This window comes from Phycodurus eques, chromosome 6 (genome assembly GCF_024500275.1).
Source record: "Phycodurus eques isolate BA_2022a chromosome 6, UOR_Pequ_1.1, whole genome shotgun sequence".
NCBI lineage: Eukaryota > Metazoa > Chordata > Actinopteri > Syngnathiformes > Syngnathidae > Phycodurus > Phycodurus eques.
This window is the reverse complement of record NC_084530.1, coordinates 15,084,278-15,096,429: the sequence shown is the minus strand read 5'-3', so window position 1 is coordinate 15,096,429 and position 12,152 is coordinate 15,084,278. Positions and strand designations below refer to the sequence as shown.

The window sequence follows — 12,152 nt, the reverse complement described above, 5'->3', positions numbered from 1 at the left end:
TGCTACTTAACAACCAACACATGGCTAAAATGTTTTATATGTTTTACTAAGTTTCTAAATGATCGAGTCACTCCACAAAACGTGTACCAGAATAGGACAATTTAGAAACGGGGGAGAATTGTGTGATTACATAGAGTCATTAGCTCCTTTAACTGTTATTAAACATAGTAGCAGGATTAATGTATAATGTTGAGTAGCATGTTTAAAATAACGATCAAAATATGTTTCACAACTTGGGGGGTAGTGCAATACATTAATTCGGCTTCACATACGTGAAACGCGTTTGGTCTATCCATGGCCTTTGCGGCCACTGTATTACGTCACTGTCTAGCAACAACAAGCTGATTGTCAAACACATTTGCCAAATGTGTGTTGAAACACTTTCGTTTGATTTCCCCCATAGTAATTTCCAGGGGAGATTTTAAAAGCATGATAACATAAATCGCAGGAATACCGCTTTTCGTTGGTCAATGGAATCCGTTAGTTAGCACAAGATTGCTAAATAAGACAGGCAGGCAGGCACGTAAACGCTGCTACGCTGACAGCAAGCGGAGCAGTCTAAAAGTGCTGCTTGCGCATAGAAGCGACGGTACTTTGATCTTAGTTTCCGATACGTACTTTAGTTTTTGTGCGATTTTTATACGAAAATTACACAGATTTGCCACTATGTCAGACTTGGAGACCCTCACTGTCACTTTCCAGGCGCAGCTTTTCGACGTGATGGAGACTGTGATGAAGACCGCCATGTATAAAGTCACACAGCTGGTCGAAAAAGGATTTTTGGAAGAAGTCAAGCGCAGGAACCAGGAGTTGGAGACTCTGAGGATGAAGTTGGAATGCGCTGAGATGAAATTAAGTGATCATGGTTTGATCGAACGAAAAAAAGATGGCACGTTTGTTGATATTGCAAGTGATGGCGATGGCAGCGCTTCAGAAGAAAGGCTTGGAGAGTCTCATGTTGGTAAGAACATTTCCAGCACGTACTTGGAAATAAGGATTACAGAAAACATGGCTATTGAATGCTTTTATTTTTTCAGATCTTTTTATGTCCTGTGGTGAGAAAAAGGAAAGTGACTCTACTGAAAGGTGGACAGGCAGTCAAATATGTGAAATAGAAGCAGAGGCAGATGAAGCCCCAGCCATTCTCAACCCAGAGAACGACACACGAGTGAGTATCTCACAGTAGACCTGTACAATATATTCTGGGTGTTGCAAAGGTCACTAGACGGCAAGAAAAACTGCAAAGCCCTAGCTCTCAAATGCTGATCGTCTTATGTCTGTTCAAATGACACCAGACAAGAAATACAAAAAAAAAAAAAAAAAAGGAAGTACAGTATATACTGACTTGGGACACTATACATTACGTAATTAGATCAAACCACTTGGTTTTTAAGGAGCTTTGTGGTTATTGCTATGAAGAGTGGAGCAAGTGAAATTTAGTAACATGGTTAGAATTCTGTTTTGTCCTTTTTCAGACAGTTGAACATGCTGATGGGATGCCAGGTGTCGATGTGAAGGAAGAAGTCAGTAAGTTTTAACTTTCCTCTGCATAGAGAACAAAGTGTTACCCCTGATGGAGAGCACTGTTGATAGTTTTGTCACATATGGCACGCACGTGCACACACAGCAATAGCTTTTGCTAGCTTTTTCCACACAGCTATCAGCATGGCGCAGTATAGTCCTTCAGCATTGCAAACTGCAACCTCAATAATAAATAGTTACATTTAAATTCTCTCAAAACAGAATATTATTATCTTTAACCATATTTGATACATCTACAGCACCAGTGAGCTCACCAAGGCTTTATTTACACTGCATGGTTCAAGTGACAGAATTCAGATTGATTTATTTTTGCCTGAAATATCACAATTCAGATTCGTAGGTAAGCATGAAATAACGCACGGAATCGGATATGTTCAGATCAGAATCAGAACTCTTCCAAATATGGACAAAAATCAGATATGTCAATGCGAGTGCAGGATAAAACACAGGCCGGATATATCCCATCAATGAGGGCTTGACGACATCGAAATATACTGATTGGTAATGTTTATGTATACACACCCGTGTTTGCTCAAACAATACAATTAAATGGATTAAAGAAACACCCCCTCCAAATTTAGCCTACAGCAAAAGCATCGAACAAAGTTAGCCTTGAGTAAGTCAATATGGCAGAAGAGTATGCCCGAGCCAACTAAATGGTATGTAACATTTAATATTTGTGTTATCTATGTATTATTATTTACTTTTGTGTTGCCACTGCTTGGTGTTCACACTTGTGGAGTTATGTGCAATTTGGCCATCCGTGCATGTGGATTGTTTCATCAGTGTAAACAAAGCCATACCCATATCTGATGTGTCACTTGAAATGTACATGTAAATAAAAATAAATAAAATCAAATAAAGGCATTGAATTGGAATTGGGCACATGAACCTGCAGTGTAAATGCAGCCTAACATTTCAACTTTTTTATAAAATAATTGTTTATCCTTGGCAAACTTGTAATTGAAACTGTTGTTCTCATCCTCAGATGAAGAGGGTTGTGATTCTCACGGTGTCAGTGTGATGATAGAAGCACATCCAGGCGATAGCCAGGAAACAGCTAAAGGAGATGTGTTATTATTAAGGAAAGCGACAGAGACAGACCTCCTGATATCAAATGTATACAACTTTCCTGACGGCCTGGGGACCTCAGACAAAACTACAGATCTGTCTGTGGGAATGCACACTGGCTGGGCAGGCCTCACGCTTCATCATCAGAGAGTTGGATCTGACTGGGAGAGTGATCCTGCCAAAAACAATTGTTCTTTACAGCAAGCAAAGAATGAGCTGGGAGACTTTGTTACGGAAGATGGTAGGAGTCATGTTAATACAAGCAGAGATCAGCTTTCTACCTGCAAAATTCCTGACTCACCAAGTGTTCCAATTAAGCAGGAGGTTTTCATGGATTCAGATGGTGGTGGTGACATGAAGAATGTCAGCAAAAAGGCTTCGACAACGTCAGGCATTGCATCGTTCTCATGTGCAGTTAAACAAAATCCAAATTCCCCAAAAACTGTAATGCAGGAAGGGATGAAGCTGCATTCTCAACATGCCGAATGTGACAACCTGCAGGCTCCGATGAAACGCTTCAGCCGACCTTTGAAAAAGCCTCCTCCCAAACCGTTAAACAGCACAGCAGCCTCATCTCGAACTCACTCTCAGACTTTAAACTTAAATACCTTAAACAGAATTCCCTCCTCATCTAAAACTACGCCCCCAACTGCACTTGTAGTCCAGCGAGATCACTTTGCAAACAAATTAACCACCACGCTATGGGTTACCAACAGCTCGCAGACTCCGTCTTCTAACTCCCAACATGCATATCTTTTATCCCATCCAGACTGTCCACCTGTGTTCAGGCACTCCCTGCGGTGTGGCCAGTGTGGTAAATGTTTCCCCCATCCTAACAACCTTAAGGCCCACCTGCAGACTCACACAGGCGAGAGACCTTTCTGCTGCTCTCTATGTGGTCGCAGCTTCACCAAGCTGAGCAACCTCAAAGCCCATCGGAGAGTCCACACTGGAGAGCGACCATACTGCTGCTTGGCCTGCGGTAAACGGTTCACACAGAAATGTAACCTGAAACGCCATCAGAGGATACATGTTGACGGATGATGGACAGACAACCGTCTCAAAACAACAATTTTGTGAGCAGAATATACTTCTTTTGTGTTTTAAAGACAGGGACAAACGAGGTGGTGTTAGATGTGGAATTTACAAAAGATAGGCCAAATATTTATTCTATGAATATATACCAATTTTGCCATTTCCATATACTGGACTATACAGTGCTTAACAAATTTATCAGGCTTCCTGTCATAAAGAGACCAGCATCATGATGTGATTAAATGTGGATTCTTTCAATTTCAACAGTGGCGGGCAGTGCATTTGCTACCTGAGCCTTCAGTGGGGATGTACCAGACTTAATCCAACACTTAATACCGACACTATCATCTTACAATTACAGAAAACATCAATACTATACAAAATGTATCAAATAACATGGAAAAAATACAACAAACTCAGCAGAGATGCTGATCATTAAACATAGTAATTTGGGCCCAACCTATTAATTTTATCGGTACAATATTAGTCCTTTGTTAATTTTTTTTTAATTAATGAATTTTTTGGGGACATTACAACATAAGACAAAAATAATGACATTTAAACAAACAACATCACACGGAATATGGAATAAATATATTTATAATAAACAAATGAGCATAGCAAATGCACGCACAAAAAGATCTCCCGTTTCAGTTTAACTCTCTGTACATCTTATATTTAAAATGTCTCCCTTTCAAAGATGACGTGTTTTGATATCTGAGAATCTGTGGTTTTAAGTCGTCACTTCATGGCAAACAGAATAACGGAGTCGAGAATTGTGATTTAACATTCAAGGGCATCATTTATCACGTTTTGCCAGTAACGTCAATCATCCAGCCATCCATTCATTTTCCGTATCGCCCATCCTCACGAGGGTTGTGGGTGTGCTCGAGCCTACCCCAGCTGACTTTGGGCGAGAGGCTGGGTACACCCTGAAATGGTCGCCAGCCAATCGCACACACGGTCACAATCAGCACATACTGTATCACATTCACACCACCGGACAATTTAGAGTCTTCAGTTAACCTACTGTTAAATATATTGTAGAAGTTATCATTTATTTGCTTAGCTTGCATTAGTATTATGGACGATTTTGATAAAGGAAGATTTCTCGCCTTCAAGAAGATGACTCAGCAGGAATCATCAGAGAGAAGGACGTATGTTTTTGGGATGTGGCAGGAAACCAGAGAACCCGGAGAAAACCCACGCAGGAACGGGAGAGCATAAAAACTCCACACAGCCGAAGCCGAATTTGAACCCGGGTCCTCAGAACTGTGAGGCGGATGTGTTTCACCGTGCCGCCCACTTCAATCATTGTGTTGCTTATATATTGTGTACTTTTATGGCCAAAATCTAAAGATAAATTTATCAATTACTGATTTCTTGTGTGTTTTTGTACTTGAAATGGCCTTTATGTTGTAAAATTAAACAAATACTAAGGGACAAAGTAAAACAATGTTCAATGTTCTGCCTGTAATTTATATTTGTTGTAAATATAAATTAAGTGTTAAGGAACCAAAAAAGAAGTTATTTTATGCATTATATACATATTTTTTTATTAATCATTTGATAATCTGTTATCAAATGATAATCTGCCTTGTGTCAGATTTGGCACTAGCCTAAAAAAAATCCTTATCAGTCGGGCCCTAGTAACAATGTCTGCAGAGTGCTTTGCTCGATGAAGTTGACTGTTAACCGACCAATCAGGCTAAAATCTAACATCAGCATGTACAGTAAAAATAATACTCATATTATATATTATTTGAAGCCCCATTCGATTTCCCAACCTCAGAGCCGTGAGGCAGATTTGCTATCCACTCGTTCACTGTGCCACTATTTACAATTTTTTGGGGGGAAAATTCACAGATAATCATTCTTAAAAGCTATATGTCAGAATGCTAATATTAAAGGTATCTGCTCACTAGTGACAGAACGCAAAATCAATCTATATGCTGATGCTATATTCTTCTTTATTTACAGGAACCCAAGTATTCTCTTGATGCAGTCTTCAATCACATGAAAACATTTTCACAAATATCAGACTACTCTGGCTGGACAAAATCAGCAATGCTCCCAATAACAGCAACCTCATGGACTCCTGCAGATCAAATCCCAGAGTACCCTATGCCTTTTGGAAACATTAAGTACTTAGGTATCAATTTATCGTCAAAACTCTCAGAGCTACCCAATCTAAATTTCACACCACTTCTGGAAAAATCTCAGTTGACTTAAGACACTGGAATAACTTGCTTATATCACAACTGGGAATGAAAACCTTACCTCTAATAAATTATTTATTTTCAATTATTCCATTTAAGCCCACATTTAAATGGTTTCAAACCTTAGATTCTGCTGTAATACATTTTTATTCAAAAAATAAGAAAAATAGAATCAGTCTATTCACTCTTCAGAAAAGTAAACAGGAGGGAGGCCAAAATGCTCCCAACTTTAAACACTATTATTTAGCTAACCAATTACAATACCTCATCAAATGGTTGCGCCACAATGAGGAGTGTGATTCTTGGCTAGAATTGGAACAAACAGACTGCAACAACATCAAACTACCAAAACTCCCATTTATTTCTACTAGTCTTAAACGCCATAAATGTTTCAAGAATCCAATAATCGCATCCACCTTAACGGTTTGGTGGCAAAGTTTAGAAACGATAGGATCTCAATTAGCTCCCAGTATGCTCTCCCCAGTTTGGCATAATCCAGATTTCGAAATTAACAATATACCCCTTCATTTTAGTACATGGGAACAACATGGAATTAACCACCTACAACAAATATTTAACAATAATGTTTTTAGAACACGTGATTAACTGAATTACAAACAGCCGAAAACCTTCTTCGATACAATAAATTAAAAGCAGCAATAAAAAAAAGAATACCAACACTCCAGAGCACCCTCGAACTGCTGGAATTTGTCAAGCAAATAATGAAGCTTCGCCCACAAAGTAAAAGAAATCTCTCAAAAGTTTATAAATGAATTTCATGTACTAAATCAATGCACTTACCAATCACCAAATGGGAAGATGACCTCTCCATGTCTGCTGACCGTAGCTACTGGATACAGATTTGTAACAATACGTTTAGAATGATAAAAAAACACAAATCTACAGTTTATACAATATAAGATGTAGCTTCATAGAATACACTTTACTCAGTACACTATGGATAAAATGGGCGTCTCTCCATCTAATATATGCGTGGAATGCACCAAAAATACACAGGGTAGCGCCAATGACTGCTCGTCAGGGACCTGGCAGTCATAGTAACAGGGGGGTGGGTCTCACTTACTTGCATGGCGGTGCTCCCGAGGCCGGGCCCCCGGGCTGGATGACTGCTTGGTATTGGGGCTGACCTCTCATGGCCCGGGGCTGCTCCTTGGGTTACCCCCCTTATCGTTCCCTTGTCCGCCGGGCTGCTCTCGGGTGGACCCCTGGGCCTGATCCCACCCCTCGATTGATTCGGTGGGGTCCTCAGACGCCGCAGTGCGACCACAGCAATTACAGGACACTTCTGTCAGTCTTTGTGCATGTAAAATGGTATCAATTCACTTGCATGTGTCCGCATGCACACACCTTACTGCAACAAACAACTCATGAATATGCAAATCACTTGTGTATCCCCTCACTTATACTCTCGTCCTGTACACTTTTATAATTTACATAATTAATGCCACCACACTTAAGTTCTACAGCCGGGTTCACGACCCTGGTCCTGCATGCTTCTTCTCCTGTCCTTGTCCTGTTCTATCTTTTCCTGTCCTTCCCTCAGAGGATGGAGCACTACAGCCCCATGCAACACTCATAACTTTTCATTGTTGTAGACAATGTAATGATTTACTTCACTCATCCTGTTTACAATTAGTGCTTTGTCTTTTGTCTTTGTTTCTTTCTCCCTTCTAGAAACTTTGTTCTGTTCAACTGATCAAGTCTGATTCTCAATAAACCTAAATTATAATATCACAGCGGAAGCTTAAAAACTCCACTGTGACACAGTAAAACTGTTTTGGCATAAAAGGGATACAGATTTTCCATTCTGGTTGACATAACAGCCAAACAGGACAAAAATAAATAAATAAATAATTCTTGAATAAAATGCCATGTTAAAAAGCTTCTTCATACTGGTGTATTCACCATTCCAAAACCACATATTTTGCTAAGCACTCTAGATTAATCCCAGGCGGTTACCTCCAGCGACCCTGAAGAGAATAAGCGATATTGAGAATGGATGGATTTTTCGAAAACAAAGAATGTCTTACATGCCTCTTCAAGGTGTGATACAAATAAAGCATTATTTTTTTGCCTTGAAAAAAGAGCTTACCACAATTTTCAGGGTATGTTGTGATGTAATTAGGGGAACAGCTGCATGCTAAAATAATCAGACATGATTTTATTTTTGTGCATATGCTAATTGATTTGGCCTTACCCTTTGTCCATGTTTATGTTGGGTATAGCAAATGCAGTGTATCACTGTTGATTTGCATTCACCACAGTAAATTCAAGGTTCTGTAAATTACCCTTGGCAACTGTGAAACAAATAAAACTATAATATTAGCTATAATACAATATACAGTATTGTATAAAAATGAATTTAGACAGTACTGTCTGTCTATATTAAGGCCTTATATTCATAATATCATTGACTGTAAAGGTAACATAGTTTTACAATAATAATAATAATATTCCTTTCATCCATTTTCTATACGACTTATCCTTAACAAGGGTTGCGAGTGTGCCAGCTGTCTTATGGGAAGAGGCGAGGTACAGCCTGAAATAGTCACCAGCCAATCACAGGGCACAAATAGACAAAAAAACAAAAACATTCACATTCAAATGATCAAAAATGTATTGAAAACTGAGACACACCGGAAAGCCAGATTCAATTTGCCAGAAAGCATCTAAAACAAGTTTATCATCTCAGGAATTTGATTCTGTTATGGTTTGTGACAGGTTGGGCCCCAAAGCAGTAACGGAGCGTTGAGATGATTCAACAGTCTTTGTTAAAATAATAAAAAATTAAAAAAAAGTAACAAAATGAACCATTAACGACATTAAGACCAAAAACTAGAGAACGAAAAAGGCTACCAAAGGAAGGATAAAACTAACTGAAAACTATGGTGCACTGCGTAAAGCAAAAAAAAAGAAGTACCATAACAAAAAGAAAAGACGAGGAAAATGTGGCTTACAGTGATGGGAAGAGGGAGCAAGGAGGGTGACCAGGAAGTCGCCAAAGCTCATGGGAACAGGCACAAAAAACAAAGACGAAAGGAGTCGTACAAAATATTACTGGAGGGAGAGAGGATGCAAAACGGTAAAGAGCTCCAAACGAAGGAATTCCATTAACGATATGGCGTCTTCCTGGTGTGCACGCAATGCTCGAGACTGGGAGCTGATTCGCGATTACTCCGGGTGCTCATTCCACCCACCTCACCGCACCCCCTACAGGATACAAGAAAAAACACAGGTGAGAGCCAGCTGAGCAAAAACAAAACAACTCACACATTCCAGAGAAACATGACAGTTTCTCTGGAATGAATAAAATACAGTGTTTGAAAATATAAATATAAATAAGGAAAGCATTTCCTTATTTAGATTTATATCAGTTTAAGCAATAGGAATAACATGTCAAACACAGATGGAGGCAGTGGTATGGCATGGGCAAATCAAACTGCTAATGGAACAGGCTCGCTGTTGTTCATTAATGGTGGGACTGACAGTAGTAACATGATGAATACTGCGTTGTATAGGGTGGAATCTTTTCTCACATCCAGCCAAATGCTCCCAAAACTGATAGGGTGGTTGATAATGACCTTGAACAGTGACAGCTGCACACTAACTGAAAAGTGTAATTTGGCAGTCTGGTGATGAATTGCTGTCTCTATGACTGAAAATACATTTGATGCCTTAACTTTCTTTTCGGCGGGTGACTGGTTAGAGCGTCTGCCTCACAGTTCTGAGGTCCGGGGTTCAATCCCCGGCCCTGCCTGTGTGGAGTTTACATGTTCTCCCCGTGCCTGCCTGGGTTTTCTCCGGGCACTCCGGTTTCTTTCCACATCCCAAAAACATGCATGGTAGTTTAATTGACAACTCGAAATTGCCCGTAGGTGTGAATCTGAGTGCAAATGGTTGTTTGTTTGTATGTGCCCTGCGATTGGCTGGCGACCAGTTCAGGGTGTACCCCGCCTCTTGCCCGATGATAGCTGGGATAGGCTCCAGCACGCCCGCGACCCTAGTGAGGAGAAGCGGCTCAGAAAATGGATAGATGGATTACTTTCTTTTCGCGGGCTCAAGTGGATTTCACAATTTTTAGATTTGGGGCTCAACACCCTTAGCTGCACCTCTTGTCACCTCTTCAAAACTGGCTGATTTTAGCAAGGCTCATAAAAGAGTAAGACAGTAACATTGTCTGTTACTCTTGATTCTTCGGGTATTTTGATGAAAGCATGTTACAAAATTGTTATTAAGACTCCTAGGTTTTGAATTCCACAAACCTGAATTAACGTATTAAAAAAGAGAGATGCCATCAACTCTCGTCAGGCTTCTAATCTACACGTGATAGTATTATTTCTAAATCTCATAATTAAACATGTTGTAGTTACGTGTTCCTGACCTGTACCACTGGAACCTCAGCATGTTTGTTACTTGGCTCAAGCAGGTTTAAACCTGATATATCTATAGTAAAGTTGCAGCCACAAATTGTAGGTGGTGCAATGGTAGTGGTGATAATATTTTAATCTTATTTTGAAAGGATGGAAATAGCTAGCAGAAGCTATTACATTTTCCCGGTGTGCGTGCATGTGTGTGTGTGAGAGAGAGCAAGAGAGCGAGAGAGAGAGAAATAGGAAGATGAATGTGCTTTCAAACAGTTCCTCTGTTGTAGATGCTATCGCCCCTAAAAAGAGCTTTACAGTGGGTACGGAAAGTAGTCAGACGCCCTTAAATGAAGTGAAGCATGGTGGAGGCCGCATCATGCTGCGGGGGTGTTTTTCAGCTGCAGGGACAGGACGACCGGTTGCAATCAAAGGAAAGATGAATGTGGCAAAGTACAGCGATATCCTGGACGAAAACCTTTTCCAGAGTGCTCAGGACCTCAGACTGGGTCGAAGGTTCACCTTCCAACAAGACAATGACCCTAAGCACACATCTAAAACAATGAAGGAGTGGCTTCAGACTGTTCTTGAAAGGCCCAGCCACAGCCCTGACTTAAACCCAATTGAGCATCTCTGGAGAGACCTGAAAATGGCTGCCCACCAACGTTCACCATCCAACCTGACAGAACTGGAGAGGATCTGCAAGGAGGAATGGCAGAGGATCCCCAAATCCAGGTGTGAAAAACCTGTTGCATCATTCCCAAAAAAGACACATGGCTGTATTAGCTCAAAAGGGTGCTTCTCCTAAATACTGAGCAAAGGGTCTAAATACCTACGGCTGTGTGATATTTCAGTTTTTCTTTTTTAATAAATCTCCATAAAATTCAACAATTCCATTTTTTTTCTGTCAATATGGGGTGCTGTGTGTACATTAATAAGGGGGGAAAATTACTTAAATGATTTTAGCAAATGGCTGAAATATAAAAAAGAGTGACAAATTTAAGGGGGTCTGAATACTTTCGGTACCACTGTATGTTGTATCCAAAGAGAAATCCATTATCCATGAGGGGCTAATGAGAAATACTACACTCCTCACATTCCCATAATTTTTGCTACAAATACACTCCTATATTGTGTGGAGTATTAGGTACAAATTAGTATTAGGGCCACACTGATAAGAGAAAAAAAAATGACACTCCAGAGAAAATACTATGTTTTTTTAATGAAAAAAGTTGTATATTTTTGACATATTGTATATGAAAGTGGTATTTTTGTATGGACAAGGTAATGCTAAAGTAATATTACGAGAAATGAACAAAAGAAACTGATGTTGCGTCTTAATTATATACCAATTTCATCCACTTTTCTCAAATCCTTTCTTAAACTCGACGGCCTGCTAACGCACTTGTAACACTTCTTCTGACATTCCTTTTCACGCTGACCTATAGATTTAAGATTTGTTGGTGTAAAAAGTAAACTACATCTGTAGTAACAAAGAAATAGAAAGAGCAACAACAAATTACACAGTGAATAATAAATTCCTTAACTGGATAATTGACCAAAATAGCAATACATGTATCAATTCTATACAACCTCTAACAAGAATAGAGACTTTGAGTTTCCCACACATGGCTCTCAGACCTTTGGAAAAGAGTTTGGCAAGATGACATAACACAGTTGTTAAAGGCTTTTTGTACGGTCGGGCGCGGCATGAGTGCAGACGGTGATATGGATGGCTGTTGCTCTGTGAAGAATTCTATATATAGTATTGAGAACCAGTGGGCTGGATTCTGTCGTTTCCTCTTGCACATCGCTATGTGCAGGGAGTGCGCTGCGAGCGGCTGCTTCTTTCCACTTGCGGGAGCAGAGCCTAGAGTGAGGAGAAAGTATATTAACTTGTGGA

At 39.9% G+C, this 12,152-nt stretch overlaps 1 protein-coding gene across 2 annotated transcripts; it reads left to right on the top strand.

Moving 5' to 3' along the window:
- Nucleotides 1–336: 336 nt before the first annotated feature.
- Nucleotides 337–5,754, top strand: si:ch73-109d9.3 (uncharacterized). 2 transcript variants are annotated; one of them, XM_061679681.1, is made up of 5 exons: nucleotides 337–961; nucleotides 1,038–1,168; nucleotides 1,476–1,527; nucleotides 2,531–3,689; nucleotides 5,629–5,754. In XM_061679681.1, exons 1-4 carry the CDS (start codon nucleotides 667–669, stop codon nucleotides 3,655–3,657), a joined length of 1,605 nt encoding a protein of 534 aa, XP_061535665.1. In that variant the 5' UTR covers nucleotides 337–666; the 3' UTR covers nucleotides 3,658–3,689; nucleotides 5,629–5,754. The 2 variants fall into 2 exon arrangements, with proteins under 2 accessions (XP_061535665.1, XP_061535664.1); XM_061679680.1 differs by lacking the exon at nucleotides 5,629–5,754 and having other exon boundaries at nucleotides 2,531–4,990.
- The last annotated feature ends 6,398 nt before the right edge of the window (nucleotides 5,755–12,152 follow it).

Bases quoted from the DNA above. Each gene is read 5' to 3' on its own strand.
- si:ch73-109d9.3 (XM_061679681.1), top strand. From the start codon at position 667: ATGTCAGACTTGGAGACCCTCACTGTCACTTTCCAGGCGCAGCTTTTC. The intron at 962-1,037 runs GTAAGAACATTT...TTATTTTTTCAG, and splicing joins GCTTGGAGAGTCTCATGTTG to ATCTTTTTATGTCCTGTGGT. The intron at 1,169-1,475 runs GTGAGTATCTCA...GTCCTTTTTCAG, and splicing joins ACCCAGAGAACGACACACGA to ACAGTTGAACATGCTGATGG.